Source organism: Carica papaya, chromosome 2 (assembly GCF_054855325.1).
Source record: "Carica papaya isolate Zhongbai chromosome 2, ASM5485532v1, whole genome shotgun sequence".
NCBI lineage: Eukaryota > Viridiplantae > Streptophyta > Magnoliopsida > Brassicales > Caricaceae > Carica > Carica papaya.
Genome location: NC_142310.1, coordinates 8,284,583 through 8,301,794, shown reverse-complemented (window position 1 = coordinate 8,301,794; position 17,212 = coordinate 8,284,583). Strand labels below are relative to the sequence as shown.

Sequence of the window (17,212 nt, the reverse complement as noted above, 5' to 3'; positions counted from 1 at the left end):
GGAAAATTCTTTTAAATGATTGTAATCAACTAAAGATGAGACTGTTTAGATAGTTAACAAATAGGTAAAAGTTTCATTTACAGAAAGACAAATGGTTGCCGAATTAGGTAAGACACAATATATGATTGATGATATAAATTTCAACTACAAATGTAAAGGTGTATGTACTCATGCTCCCAAATAATTCTTATCTTTTATGAAACAACGAACTTATGATAATTTTTTTCTTTTTTGGGGCTTTTAAGGGTAATCAAATATAAAGCATCTTGTTGAGTTTGTAATGTGAGGAGGACAAAGAGATAATCTTTGTGCTTACCTGTTTTACTACATAAAGATACAAAATTTTTATCTGAGTGTATCTCTACTCACAAAGACATCAGAATTTACTTATAAATTAATATCATTAATTTAAATTATAATTTTCATAATATTGACATATGTAATTCTTGGTAATATAGTTATTGGACCTATTAGTGCTTATATTTCTCATTCTTAAACTCCAATGTGTTACATTAACAATTTTTCTAACATCACAATGACTAACATCTCAATGAAAAATGCTTTAAGCATGATGCATGATAAAATACAAGTATACATGATCATATAAAGAAATAGAGGATATTGTTATAACTTATGCTATGGAATAATGTAATAGTTTACAGAGGTGTAATATAAATCTTCTCTAGTTAAAGTTCTTAGTAGTATATGGTGGATCGGTCAGCCACTACAACCCACATCTTCACCAATATTAATGGTTTCCTAACTATAATCCACATGTTTACAAACATTGATGGTTTCCTAAGTTTAAGAAAACTAATAGAATGTGAGCGATGGATCTATTCTAGAAATAAAGTTCACATGTTGAATTAGTTGAGACTTATAAGCTCATTTTGATATCTAATTTTTTATTGAATATAGAAAACACATTATATTTTTGAACATTTTCAAGGAATCTTGTTCCAGTTCCAAGATATTTAAGATTATATATAGTTTTTATCTTGGAAATAATTATAACATCCCGAACCCAATATCGGTGGGTACGGACGTTAGCATAATATTTCCAACTACTAGAACAGATAAATATTAAATATGCAGCAGAACTATACTTTAATACACATCCCTTATGACTGGATAGTTATTTGTTTACAAATAATTGAGGCATCTAAATTAATTTACAATATTAAAATAAAAACTAATAAGGTTTTCTTCGCCGTCTTCTTTTAATCTTGAACTTGTTTCTTATCTCATTTCACATAAATAAGGATGAATTGGGGTAGGCTTTACGAGCTCTGTAAGAAAAAAAATTCTATAACGAAGACTTACATACATACATTTACGCAATAATAAAATATAATAATAATTATAATAAAAAAAGTGTCAAACAAAACATCCCAATTAAAATACACAACAAAATATATCATCACAAGAAACATTTTTTAATCCTCACTTTTTTAACCTAATTATTGTTCTCCTTTCAAATCACACTTACGGATTCACAGATTCCTCAAGCCAAAACGGATTTACTCACATACACATATCACTCCACTCGGATTTATAATTTCACATCATTTACTCTTTTAAAGCTTAATTAGGTCACCATTACGCGATGCCCGTTATATTGTTATCAAGGAGATGCGAAATAGATCCCCTTATTGCATGGATAACACACACAAAATTTCACATTGGTTGTAGCAGTTACGTTTGCTAGGTGACTCAAACTCACAAATACCAATCCACGTCTATAATATGTTTAAAACTCTATCCATGTGTAGGTTCATCGTACCTGCTGAACTTCAGCCACACACGCACCCTCATCTCCTTGATTTACGACTAACGAATTAATTGTCTTATTTACTCTTCACAGTTTTCATATGATTACTTTCTTAGTGGCTTATTTAGTCTATTTCTCTAACTAATTTATACTTCTCAATTTCTTTATTGTTTGTTTTCTAAATCTATTTAACTTATTTAGTTTCATATTTAAAAATTTAAAATCTATATTGATTTAAGGTCCTAACTTCTACAGACAATTAAATATAAACATATACACAATATATGATATCATCATGGATATCAGAACCATATATTTCTCAAATAACTTTCTGAGTCATCTTATACCAGATCACACAGCAATCATAGGATGTTCAAATTTCTCGTGCAACTGTAATAGATCACACAGTAAGAACAATATATTGTACATCTGCACCAGATCGCACAACAAGTGCAAACATGTACCCTCACTACATATCTCAAACAAAATATATATTTATATTCACACACACACACACAATCTCTACCCATACATACACACACGTTCATATTTAAACATGTATACAGAATCACACACAACATACCAGATATATATATTTATTCACGCATTTATTCGTATCAACTCTGTTCTTATTAATTCATATCTCATTCATTGCATATTTTTATATATATACACACATATATGCGTAATAACATATATATATACACTATATAAACACACACAAATACGAATTATACATACATTTAAATATTCACACATAATGCACAATTTATATACACATTTACATAAATATATAATTTATATTTCCGTACAGAATACACATAATTTTTACCTATGATATAATTGAAAAGGTTTTAGAAATCTTTTCTAGCTTGATTATGGTCATCTCGGAAATTCGAATACTGTTTGGATAGTTTTCATCATTTATAATAAAAAACACATATATTAAATTAGGAATAATTTTGAAAACTTTATCACGCGAAATGAACGGATTTTACCTTAGGACACACGATCCCAGTCGCTAATGTTACCATGCGCCATCATACGCGTGTCACTGGAAATGTCAGGCATTGATGATTGAATCAACGCGCATTGTCACATGCGGCGCACCAACATCATATTGGTTGTCGCACTTCCATTTTTCTTCCTTAATTTAATTTTATTTTTTTTTTTCTTTCTTCTCTTTTTCTTCGTTTTTTTCTTTTATTCCTTTTTTTTCTCTTTTTTTCTTTCTTTTCTTTTTCTTTTTCCTTTTGTTATTTTGGAAGTAATAACTCTATTCTAAAATAAATTTACTAACAATTATAACAAAAAAAATTTGTAGACCTACTCATAACAACATGTAGAGCGATTAGGATAGGAAAATGGAAATTTATCTAAGTTGTAATATAATTTTTCAAATTTCAACTTCTAAGGCAAAGCACAATATGGATTATTTTCATTTATTTAGTATCAACAAAGTCTGAATAGTTAGTGTATGATTAGAAGTTAAACAGCTTAAAATCAAACAGTAACCCTTGATTTGGAGAATATATATATATACGGAAGATGTGAGCTTTTAGTTATAATTAGTTCACAAATGGTGCTGGGTGGTGAGCGAACGGATTAATTAGCAATAATTGATAATTGATTGGCAAGGTACTAGCTAGCTACCTTGTGTCCAAATCTATAAGAGCCCAAACCTCACCATCCATCGTGCAGAGTGATGATGTATAGTGATCAATCAAATTTAGTCAAATCAACTAATTGCTTATATAAAATTAACTAGATCTATTTACATATTTAGTCAGCAACCTTTAATATTTAACTATATATGTACGTGTGTGTATATATATATATATATATAATCTAGAAGTATAGGGTGCATATATATACACATATATATGGGAAAGTGTCCATATATTTATAATACATATTTGTAAATAATGTGTGGATCACGTGCATGTGCTAGAAAGGGGCCTCATAGCTTAACTAACAAGTTTAGAAGAGCAAGGAGTGCCAAAGCGACAATCCTCATTCCTTTATCAACGGAATTAGTGACAGGGATAATGATCTTTTTTCCTCTATTAAATATTAAAAATTACATTTTCTCTCCTTTTTAAAGTGCAATAAATTACTTTAACATTAAAAGTTTTTTACATAGTAAAAAAAAAAAAATTAACACTGGAAGTGTGAAAAGAATTAGTAAAAGTTTTAACAGTAATATACTAGGATGGCTTGTTGAAGGACAAATTTTGTTTCTATTCAACATTAGGGCCTGTTTGTTGATTTAGTCGAGCTGAATTACTTACTTGATGATTATTTCATATGATCAACAGTGGTCTTCGACCTATGCACAAACGTTTATTATGCACAGCAACTTGCCAACATTACTTGAGTTCTTTAAACTTTATCCTTCACTTTAAATTAAGTTGCATTTAATTCTTTATATTTCTTGTGAAACTTTTAACATCAAGGAGTAGTCAATAATTATTTATTTATTTTTTCCCTTGCTTGTGTTGTATATTGTTCTTATAATGCGGAAATCTTGGTGTCCTTGATTAACAATAAAATAATAAAAAAAAAAAAAAGTTTCTTACTGTGTGCTAGTGATCTCATGGTTAGACTAGCTTATATTTTTCCAGTCACATGAATATGACCTAAGAACATCTCTCGTTGTTTATTTTATAGAATTTTTTCTCTAGTTCCAAAATAAGTAATTTATGTGTGAAAATACCTGTAATAAGATTCTATGGGCGTGATATAAAGTTGCAATTCATGGTGAGTTTTCTATCAATCATATTATAGGCTCCAAACACCTTAAGGTTCACGCTTTAACACATTGTTGGCGCTAATATTTAATACTCGAATATTTAGGCTCTTATCAATAGAGAAAGGCAAACTATGGAAGTATTTCACTTTGGAGACGTTGTCATTCTTTTTTACTTATTTTACACATGTTTATCATGTTTACTTGGCATGCCTTTGTCAATTTTTACAGTTTGATCTTTAGTATATTTTATCTTAAACTGTATGTTTAATATTTGGACTTACATATCAATATGATAGTTTTTGTGCACTTGCTTTGTTTTAACCCAATAAAGCATATCTTTACTTAAAAAGAAAGTAAAACAAATAATGGATTAGTGAAACGTTTAAGTTTTCTCTAAATTAAATTATTTAAGGATAAAAAATGATAGTAGTGAAAGTGATTAACAAATTAGAAAAAAGAATTATGGCTAAAAAGTTGAACTTTGTCGTGATTTAAGGAAGTATTTGTAAGGATTTATTACTAGGGACAATTAACTAGCCAAAAGTGTTTTATGATGATTTGGTTGGCTCCTTGTCATGTTTCAAATAGTTTTGACAATGAAGGATTTTAATTTTACTGATATCATGAGATCTCTAAATTTAATGATGCCAGGAAATGATATTTAAAATACACATTGTCAATTTTTTTTATCAATGTAAATGGTACAAAACCACATGAGTCTATCAAGTCAATTTGAGTTCTTGGGGCTAGAACCCCTAACTTGAGGAGTCAATCAGCCAGGGCTTGATACTAATGGTGACTAGAATCTCTGTGAGGTATTAAAATATTTTAGTTGAAGTAAAAGATATGTTTTTTAGTGTCAATAGTCATATATCATATTGAGAGTTTCCTAGTGTCAAAATTATCTTTAAGATTAATTTTTTTTCGTGATTATTTTAATCATTCAAGATTAATTCAAGTGAAAGATAAATATTTTAGTGTCTTATAAACTACATAATATAATATAAATACAACTACTTGAGTCTACCTTAAAATTAAAAGTAAAAAATAATAACAAAAAAAAAGAAATTTTAGTTACATATGAAGTGCATTACTTAGAGCCAACTATCTGATCTATCAGGAAAAATATACATGCTGCTAGAGAAAACCTCCCAAAGGCAGAATCCAAGTGAAACACTACACCATTTGTATGATTCAGATAAAGAACGTATTTATCCTAGAAAAATTACTTCAATAATATCTATATCTCTAATGTCCTTTCCCCTCAAATTTACATCAAAAATTGGAGACAAAAGTTTGTCTTAAATTTTGATAAATTGAGGCATAGGTAAATCTTGGATGAAAATATCTATAGTTTGATCTAGAAAGGAAATAATTTGGATGTGTAATTCCTTGATAGCAACTTTTTCAAATACAAAGTGATAATCAATCAATCTCAATGTATTTAGTGCAAATATAAAATATTGAATAATAATTAGATACATACGTAGCACCAACATTATGCACCATGGTATGAGATGGGTAAAGTTTAATATCAAATTCATGCAATAAAAGTAGAGTCAATTTGGAATTTGGGACTTGAGATGTACAATTGATACGAGATAATATCATCTTTAGTAGTGTAGTACCAAATTCATTAATTAACCTATGTAAATTTTGATTGTTACAAACGGTAAGAAATTATGTTTTCTATAATAAATAGCATATAAAAGTAAATTTTGTTAAAAATTAATTACCAAAACAATATGACAGTAAAATAATTGAATCTTTTACTTGAAGAAAGGAAGAAGTAGTGCTTGCAGTACTTTCTAATCCTTTTTAAATTACCATCATATAGAGCTTAGTAAATTATTAATTATTGTATATTAGTTACAAGTTAATGCTCTTAGAATTCTTTTGAATTGTGCAAAATTTTATTTAATATACAAAAAAAGTGACAAATGTAACAATATTTTATTTTTTTATTAATTAATCGAATATATATATATATATATATCCTTATATCCTAATAAACGATATACAATATGTATAGAATTTTCTCTAATGGGACATTTTGTTACCTAATAGTTAAAGAAAAATCTTAAATTAGGTGTAGATAGAAAAATTTCTATATCTGTTCATATTCGTAAAAATATTTAAGCCAATAATTTGAACGAAAGAATTGGAATTAAAAAAATAATATCATATTATATAATTAAACATCTCTATAAATATAGAAAGACGAATTAGAAAAAGAATTAAAAAGGAATATCGAATGTTTTCTTTGAAAGCAAACAATTCTCTCTATCAAAGGGTATTGAATCATTGATATATTACGATCTATATAATATTCTATGCTAATATTTTAATTGTACTAGCTAGAAACTAAAAGAAATACATATATATATTTATATAAATGTGTAAAAATTTGAAGGCTTGATGATCTAAGATTTAATTCCTTGTAAAATCTCCGCCGTCAAGACAAAGCGAACTTGACACTTGGGGTTCCTGACACGCTTAGCATTATGAGAACCCTGTATTTGAAAACACTTTAAAGAAAATAAAAATACAAAATTTGTGGTTCCTACACGGGCCAGTGACTGATAGCAAAAGGACAATGAGCCAATCACAACTCGACAGCACATTCAGTGAAAACCACTTGGGTTTCTCCAAAAAACCACTAATTTTCCCCTAAAACAGCTTTTTTCTTATCTTTGAGAATTTTTCCTATTTCTATGTGTGTATATATACACACTTACATGCTTCCTCAGACACAAGAACCTCTCATTTATTTTAGCAAGAACAAACACAAGAGAGGAAAACAATTCCCCATTTGGGCTTTTTAATACACTACCCAAAATATCCATTTATATATATATATAAATAGTTTTTTGAGTTGTGTGTGTGTGTGTTATAAGTTGCAAAGCCTGGTTTTGTTTTCCTGGTTGTGTTTCTTGGGTTCTGGTTGTTGGGTGTTTTTAGAGAAATCAAGAAGAGTAGAGATGGGGAGAGGTAGGGTTCAGTTGAAGAGGATAGAGAACAAGATCAACCGCCAGGTGACCTTCTCCAAAAGGAGAGCTGGCTTGTTGAAGAAAGCTCATGAGATCTCTGTCTTGTGCGATGCTGAGGTTGCATTGATCGTCTTTTCTCACAAAGGAAAACTCTTCGAGTACTCCACTGATTCCTGGTAATTTTAATTTACTTCCGTAATTTTTTTCATCTCCAATTTCTTCAATTGATATTCTTATTCATCTGGGTATTTTTATTTTTACTCTTGATTTACTGTTATACACGCACACACACATATATCTCTCGTCTTATAGATCTTTGCACACCGATCCACATCTCAATCATCTTACAACTCCTTTTGTTTTCCTGCAAATTAATAATTTTGATCTTCTATTTTTCTTATTATATTTTTGGTTCTCAATATCCCTTTTGTTTGTAGTTAAGTAGTAGGATTAATACATTAGAGTGGTTTATAAAGCTTAAATTAATTTTTAGTAAATTTGTCTTCATCTGAAGTGGTACTGAGTTAGGAACTGACGTATATTAGGAACTACTTGCGGATTTAACACATGTACGTATGCTTTAAATGGAAGGTTAATTAAGGGGGTACCGCGGTTTAAGTTCTTTCTGAGCTGTTTCATTGAATTCATGCAATAATGCCCGTCATAACGTACTTCATATAACTAATAAATTAATCTGTAGTTAAACAGAACTACTGTTAATTCTTCATTTACTTGGTATATATATATATATATATATAATATCCGTTGGTCCAAATTTGAGACCGTACTGACTATAGAGCTGGACGTTTACTCATTACCCATTTCCTATTAGAGTAATTAATAGGATAATCATAGGATTATAGGAAGGAGAGATATTGACCTTTATGATGCATGTACATACATATATATATATATATATATATTCATGAAGCGATCAGTTGACGCCTAGCTCTGGTTGATTCTTGGGTATAAGTAATTTCTAATAGCAAACTATATTCAATTAATTAATACTTTTATTAACATAATTAACAATAATGGTCACAAGTGTTAATAAACGAATAATGACATGTGTGTATGATATATAGTTACTCCTTTTGAATGATACCGAAGTTTCCTCTTTTTCCTGCCTTTTGGAAGACAAAGTTTATTGATTTGACTCAAAGAACGTCTGAAAAATGCTAATGCTAGAAATCCATTTGGAGCTCTGCTTCATAGGCTCTCAATCATGGTCAAGGGAGAAAGGTGATACACACACACACTGCACTAAATCCCATACTTGCTTCCTTAACACGAGTAAGCCAAATTAGCAAACCCTACAAACATAAGCATCATTATAAAGTTGTATCACCTTTAACAAAAGATGGTTAATTAGTGATAATTATAAGCTTATCTTTCCGAAAACGCCCAGTGAAGTCTTCTGGATCCCACTAGAAACCTAGGATGAAAATATAGGTAGAGTTGTTTCGTCTTTACTAGGTTTGTCAGGGTTGAAGGATACATCTGAACGAGGACAGAGAAAAGAAAAGAACCAAACAGCTTTTTACTTCTCATCTCAATTCTTTTGTAAGATGAATTAACATAGTATTAATACATTTCTATTGATAATTTATTAAAAATTTTAATTTATTAAGTATATTATTTAAGTTAAATTTTTAATAAATTTCTGATTTTGTATGAATATATATTCATTGTACAAAATCATTTCTCTATTCAAACTTCAGATCCTTTCATAAAAATTTTATTATGACATAATTTTAATGGGACCTGTTGTGTCTAAACACCCCAGAGGCTTTCGATTTGGATTGAGGAATATAAGGACATTTCCTGCTGACCTTCCAAAAAGAAAAACCATAGAAAACCTTCATGAATATCCCATAACTTCGAATACATATACATATACATATATACACACACACACACACACACACACACACACACACTCCACAGGGGTATGCATGTAGTTTCATTCATAATGACCTGTGTATATATATATATATATATAGTATATATAGCTAATAGTTAATGACCTCAGATGATGTCAAAACTGAAGAGACTTACTGTAATCTGAGGTCAAGAATTTATTTGACTGATGTTCACTGACTCAAGCTGCTTAGAGAGCTAAAGATGAGTGACCTTGGGGGTTGTGTTCCAAGGAAACTTCTCTGATGTGTTTGATTTGTGATTTTTTTAAAATTTTAATATCTATAGTATTTTTAGTAAATAGGCACAATATTTTTTCCTTAAATTTTGATTTAACAGTTTTGTGATATAGTTTTACTGGTTGAAATAATCTGCTACAGTACAGCTATTTCATTAATTTAGATATATAGGAGCACCTTTTTTCACCAAAAATAATAAGTTATTGTCTATACTATTAATTTTATTCAAATTAATTATTCCGACAATTTTTCAATCAAATTAATTTATATATTTTATAAATATTTTTAATTTAGTTCATCATCTTAACTTGCTAACGTAGTTAACCTTAATGCCACTTGTCAAATTTGACATCAAATAACACTTTTTAATTGATCTGTGCAAGTGAATATAATATCAAATATTACGTAATATTTAATACGGTATTTAAAAAAAATTATATTTAAATTAGTTTAAACTAACACAACGTTTTTTTTTTTTAAATAAATTCCTAAGCCCTAATTTTCTTAAATTCCCAAAACACCCCACTACCATTCTGCTTCTTCTTCTTCTTCTTCTTCTTCCTCCTCTCATCCTTTCATGTAGAGATATTAGAGTTATAAGTGGGGCAATAACATTTGTCAAATAAAGCCTCAAAATCAAATTGACCTAAATGGAGATCTTAGTTGGTATGCTCAAGTTGAACTCATTGGTGGGTTTTCTTTTATTCGATAAGACTTCTGATCTCATTAACTGGCGTTACATCATTGTTGTAGTCACTGCAACATTGATAGTAGATGTAATTTTAATAGGATTCGCGACATCATTATCGCTCCTCATGGCTAGAAGAGTAGTTACATAAACATCAAGGTCAATTACTCATTGATGATAGGTTCCATTTATGTGGTCGAGCTATCTTTAGCTATATCTTGTGGCTTGTTGTCATCGTCCCCAACGATCTTCATCACCATGGGAATTCTTCATCACCATTGAAAGGAGAAGAAAAATGGTCGGAGAGTGTTTTTGGGATTTAGGAAAATTAAAGTTTAATGACTTTTTTTTAATTTGTTGATCAATCTAAATTTATTTACATATAAATTTTTTTAAATGTTATGTCAGATATTGCAACTGATATAATATTTACTTGCACAAACCAATAAAAAAATATTATATGGTGACAAAATTTGACATATGGAATCAATCTTAACAATGATAATGGTAGGACGATAGTGGTAGGTTAAAGGGAGAGACTAAATAGAAAATTTTTCAAAAATATAAAAATTAATTGAATTAAAAATTAAGATAAAAACTAATTTAAATAAAAATTAGTAATATAGAAACTTTTTATTATTTTTGCCATTCTTTTTGTTTAAAAAAATTCCTAGCTCATGAGCATAGATTTTAAACATTAGTTATCTCGTATTTTATTAACAAACCTCTAATCTCATGCTAACTGGTGAAGGAACAATTTTAGAAGTCTAAAATGATTATTAAGAATCTAATTTTTTTATTTATTTATCTACAATATTCTGGAGATTAGGTATATTTATTGGAGCTACAAACAGTTTTAATACTTTAGATTAATGAAACTCTAATCTAATGAAATTTTGATGTATTCATATTTTTTACTTTGGAAAAAAAGAAAGAAAGTTATATTCGTTTTGAACGAGAATAAGAGATTAAAGAGTGTTGGAAATATTTCTTTGCTACTTATATCTGTTTATACATAAAAAAAAAAAAAATTATTTGGTCTTTAAAAACAATTTTAAGTATATAAAAGATAGACGACTCATTCGTAATGTTCTAAATTTCTTTTCATCTATTAAATTTTGTTAATTATATATGTTGATACTCTTAAAATTAATATCATACGCAATAGTACAAATTAGGAAATATTTATAATAAATATGTACTTTTAAAAAAATTTATTAAATATACCTACTTGTTTTGTAATCACCCCTTTACTCATCTGTATAACTACTTATTTTTAAATAAGAACTTATTTATTTTAAATAATTTAAAACATCAAATTCTATTTTAATCCCACTCTTTTCGAAAATCTCGAAATCGTTCTTAAAACCTTGCATTTCTTTCTTTTTTCTAGTGGAGGGGAAGGGAAGGGGTGTTCAAGTACTACCCCTTCATTTGAATTTATGAACTTGGAATGAGTAATTTAAGTTGTTGTAGTTTAAATTCAATTTACAGTCTCTATAGCTAGTTTAACACTTCTGTTTTGAATTGTTAGAAGTGTTTTATAAATAATTTTCAGTAAAACAGTTTTAAAATAAAAATACTATAGTGATTTGTAAAATTTATTATATAAAATATTATTCAAATTTAATTAATTGCATTAAAAATTAATAATAAATATTAAAATGACAAAGAATTGAATAACAATAAGAATTGTTATAATTATTTAAACAGTATTAGTTTTTTAAAAAAAAAATAATTTATAATTTAAATATTTTATAAACTAATTATTACTTTTACTAATTCCATGTGAAACCTCATGCACATAAACTTACATCCCAAGACATCACCTAAACGGTTAATCTCGCTAGAAGTAGTATTTATATTTGGTACTTATCGGTTTTAGAATCCTTGCTAGTACTTATGTCCCGACAATCTGAGGCTTTTCCTTCTTTATGGAGTTTTTCAAGTGTTGGCTGCTTCAAGCATGCTCTTCTTGTTTTTCCCCTATGCAAGATATCTTTCATTTGCCAGTTTTCTTTTTGCATGGAGTTCTAACTTCATTTAGAATCCTATGAGGTTTCAGTCGTTTCAAATTTGATCATTGATGAACGTCTGGCTTTATGCTGTAAGTATAAGAGTTATATCAATTGCCTTTTTGCATCCCTGGTGGTGTGATTTAGTACAAGCTTTGGATTGTCTTCTTGGCTGCTGTGGGGTCAAATGAAACTTTCTTTATGGATCTCAATATAACAATTAGAATTGCATGATAAAATTCTTATTTTACTTCTAAAAAATTAATAGGGGGTTAAGACTTTAGGAGATTATGGCTTTGCTTCGAGCATGAAAATATTTAAATTTTTTTATGTATATATTTTTATAATTGCTTTTGTGTATGTTTTTAGGTGAAGATCACAAAATATGATAGAATGTTATATATAAAATAATATATTAATTTCAAGTTAATTCGATGTTAATCAAGATAAATTTGTCTTAAGTTAAAAAGTATAGCCGAGTTCCAAAAACAAACAGTAAAAAGCAAAGAGCTGAGTTCGGGTGAGAATGAAACTTGGTATGACTGTATCTGAAAATTCGCCAGCATTGTATCAAGTTTTTCTTCTTTTTTTCACACTGAATAAGATCGATTTAAAGAACGTACAAGAAAAGACAAACCCCTAAATTTCTTTCTTGTGTATCGAGTACCCTCAGTTGAACATTGTTGTTGAGAAGAAGGTGCTAAGCAATATAGACATCTTCAGTGATAAGATGGCTTGATTTTAAAGGTTGTAGAATGACGTCGCTAGAAGCTTCAACTGTGCTTTTTTATGGTTAAATATATTAAGTAGTACAGATCTGATCTATATATATATATATATATATGTACTATTAAGTATATATCAGTAATAGAGACCTAATCCTACTGACTTCACCTTTTAGGAGTTTCCACAATTTGTACACAGGAATATCTAGCTTCTTGCATTACCAATTTTGTCAGTTTTTTATTTATTAATTTATCAGAAACAGAAAAAAAAGATTTCTGTGTTAATCATCATTTTCTTTTCTTTTCATATATAATAAATCTGTAGAGACTTGTAATTAAGTCAACCCTCTCTGCATGCTTTTTAAATGTAATTAATATTATCCTTAAGAAAACTTAAATTAATTATTCCTCCTCTAAAAAAATTTGTTAATGTACTAAGTGTTATATATTACCTATTCACATGGTATTAGATACTGATTTTATGTTTAATTGTTAAAATATTGGTGATTTTTGGAGGAAAATGGCTGTCTGGATCAATTTGCAAGCTTTGTATATCATGTAGTTTATTTGAAAACCTTATGACTGTATGTAACTTGTTTCATCATCTGTCTATATATCTCTATATATATATATATTGTACATATATAAGGGTGTGGGTAAATAAAAATCATTAGATGAAGGTAGGGTATTGGGTTTTCACAGACAACCTACACTTAGCATCGGTGTTGACCCACTGTTTGAAGCTAATCTCATATGTACTTGTCCCTTGAAGACGTCACGACTTGTACTTGTTGACAGGCACAAAGGAATATTTACTGTGCTTATATATATATATGTACGTATTATACTACTCTTGTTTGTTAGAGATAATTGCTAGTAAAATTCTTAATTTGTAGAGACTTGGTATTTTAGCGAATATAAATTATTCAAATATAGAGATTCGAATCTGTGTGAGAGTCTCATAAGTAGGAATTGAGAGGTGATGAAGTTGTAATTTTGTATACGTTACAACTAAGAGATGTTTTAATTGAGAGTTGTATTGGGTTCAAGGGGACTTTTGACATATCAAATTAATAAACCTCATTTACTTAATTTCAAAAAAAAAAAAAAAAAAAAAAGAACATGTATGTACTGAATATTAAAATTTTAAATTATGTTGCTCATGTTCTTGATTTGTGATGAACTGAGAGATGAAATTAGGATTCTTAAATAATATATTGAATCAATTATTACACGAACTTAAATTGTAATTTGTGTACAGCATGGAAAAAATCCTGGAACGTTACGAGCGCTATTCTTATGCAGAAAGACAGCTTGTTGCACCCGACTCTGAACTGCAGGTATATATTAAAGTGATTAATGTTTAATTAAATTATGAGCATCTCTGATTTCTAACGCTACTACATACTATATATATTACATATGTGTGTGTGTATATATATATATATATATTTGATCAATATGAAGGGGAATTGGTCTCTGGAGTACAACAGGCTTAAGACTAAGATTGAGCTTCTACAAAGAAACCACAGGTATAGTGCAGCGAAAGTCAAGTGACTTGTCATTTTTTTCTAATGATGATACTAATTAATACGTACTTGTTAATTTACATTTCTAAAACCCTTTTCAGGCACTATATGGGTGAAGATCTTGAATCACTTAGTCTCAAAGAAATTCAAAATCTTGAGCAGCAGCTGGATACTGCTCTTAAGCACATTCGATCAAGAAAAGTATGTACTAACTCATATATAAAAATATATCTTCCTTGTTATATACTCATTTCATTTTGTCAGTTGATGATGGAATTTTGGCTGCTGCAGAACCAACTCATGTATGAGTCCATTTCTGAGCTTCAGAGAAAGGTTAGTTACTTAGGCCCCTTCAACCTCTTATCTAACCCTTAATTTGGTCAAACAAAAATTAATTCATGTCTTCATCCATACAATTAACTATATTATATATCGTATATATTTACATGTATACGTGTTTATTTATTTTGAGTTCAATGAGATTGATGCATGATTGATTGGAGGAATCAGTAGGTAGATTTAATGGTCCTGTGCAGTACTTTTTACCATATCAATTATCATGACATCCTAATTCATGGAACTCAAAAGCATTAGTACGAGGGAATAAAATAAAATAAAAGGAACCATAAATCACTCAAGAATCTTTGTATTCTTTTCTACTGTGGACTTTATTGATGTTGCACATAAATATATATATATACATCATATGTACATACGAACAAGATTAAAAGTGGCATATAACAACGATAATATGTATATATATGTTATTCTAACTTGTATGTCTGAGGTTGTTGATGATATGTCATGTCTTGTGACGTTCACACAGGAGAAGGCAATACAGGAGCAAAACACCATGCTCGCCAAGCAGGTCATCATTTACATATATATTTATACATATATACAGTTACTCATATGCCTACTGGTTTAATTAAGTTGTAATTACATCTCCAGAAACAAAAGTATATATTAATTAACTTTAGTCAGTAAAAGATATTTGAAAGTGGTCTTACATATGTATAGTTAATTTCTGTGTCATTGTATTTATGAATGTAGATCAAGGAGAAAGAAAAGACGCTGGCTCAGCAGGCACAGTGGGGGCAGCAAAATGGCAATGCAGGACCCAGCACTGTACCAACCTTCATGCTGCCTCAGCCACCTCCCTGTTTAAACATCGGGTATAAATATATATATATATATATGTACTCTCTTTTACAACACAGACGCCGTAGATAAGACTGAGCTAACCCTATCTATTGCTAATATATGCATGTGTGCCTACAACCCTAGCAATGCATAAACGCTATTACTTTCCTTCCAGCACAAGAATCTTAATGTATCTAATATGTGTGTGTGTGTGGATGTACATATATTAGGTGCTCATATGTAGCTTCAACTCTCTGCTCTCTATCAGCCACAGTAGTTACAAGACGTGCACTTCTTTTGATATACTCCTCTCTATGCTACGTTTAGACCCATGTGATTTTTACTTCACCTGATCAAGTCATTTCCTATGTATCTAGCAATCACCATAGGAGATTTATTCAACAACAATTTATTTATATTGATAGAAAATGGTAATTAGTAGATGAGAAACAAAAATTAACGAAGTAATTGGGTGATGTGTGTGTAGTGGGGCATACCAAGAAGAAGGTGCAGAAATGAGGAGGAACGATCTGGAGCTGACGCTTGAACCCATATATTCAACCCACCTTGGATGCTTTGCTGCTTAAGTTAACCCATCAAATATATAACTTTTACTTTTCTTTATATATATATATATCAGTTGGGATGAGATTACCACACCCCCAACCCCCTAAGAAAAAGAAGAAAAGTGTGATTGAATCTCATCCTCTCTTCTTATATATATATATATATGTATGTATGTATAATATGTGATGTAACATCTATGTTTGCCCTTCGTTAAGTACCGTACTTATAAATATGCACATTTTACTTTAGATCCATGTTTGAATGATTCTGGAATGTATCCATATATACATGTATACTGGTCTGCTTCTGATACTGTAGGTCTTTCATTTCGTCTACTCCAAAATCAAGGTGGGTGTGGTAGACTTCATCATCTGATGAACAGTATATTTGAAATTAAGATTTTATCCATACAATTTCATCATCTTTAAAACCCAAATGACAGAAGAGCATATTCACTATGGAGCCATTGAATAAAACCCAGACCATATGCATCTCTTTCCACACCCATTCACGTTCAAAACCACCTAAAAAACAAGTAATTGGATTTTCTGTGCTAAGGAACCGAACCAGTTGTAGCTAAAATTCTGTAGATCACAAAAACATTCCAGGATATTATAATTACAATGTGTTTCTTGGATAATATGATAATCTATTAATTGTTAAAAAGTTGTGACAAGACAGATAAGCTGTTTCTTTAATTAAGACGATTATTGCATGATTTATGGATTAAAAGCCTCTTTCTGCTCTGCCAAATCAATCTCTGCCCGCAATATAATTAAGTTTTGACTTCTCCCCTTTTTCTTTTTCTCCCTCAGACTTCAATCTGGTTTAATCTTCAAAAGACACGTTTCAATATTATGAGAAAATAATTAT

At 29.4% G+C, this 17,212-nt stretch overlaps 1 protein-coding gene across 2 annotated transcripts; it reads left to right on the top strand.

The window, feature by feature from the left end:
• Positions 1–7,277: 7,277 nt before the first annotated feature.
• Positions 7,278–16,587, top strand: LOC110824095 (truncated transcription factor CAULIFLOWER A-like). 2 transcript variants are annotated; one of them, XM_022054629.2, is made up of 8 exons: positions 7,278–7,689; positions 14,362–14,440; positions 14,568–14,632; positions 14,731–14,830; positions 14,921–14,962; positions 15,456–15,497; positions 15,683–15,804; positions 16,260–16,587. In XM_022054629.2, the coding sequence occupies exons 1-8, from the start codon at positions 7,505–7,507 to the stop codon at positions 16,357–16,359; spliced, it is 735 nt and encodes a 244-aa protein (XP_021910321.1). In that variant the 5' UTR covers positions 7,278–7,504; the 3' UTR covers positions 16,360–16,587. The 2 variants fall into 2 exon arrangements, with proteins under 2 accessions (XP_021910321.1, XP_021910320.1); XM_022054628.2 differs by having other exon boundaries at positions 7,370–7,689; positions 14,894–14,962.
• The last annotated feature ends 625 nt before the right edge of the window (positions 16,588–17,212 follow it).

Coding starts and splice junctions, on each gene's coding strand:
- LOC110824095 (XM_022054628.2), top strand. CDS start 7,505: ATGGGGAGAGGTAGGGTTCAGTTGAAGAGGATAGAGAACAAGATCAAC. Junction 14,963..15,455: donor TTTCTGAGCTTCAGAGAAAG/GTTAGTTACTTA, acceptor ACGTTCACACAG/GAGAAGGCAATACAGGAGCA. Junction 15,498..15,682: donor ACACCATGCTCGCCAAGCAG/GTCATCATTTAC, acceptor TTATGAATGTAG/ATCAAGGAGAAAGAAAAGAC.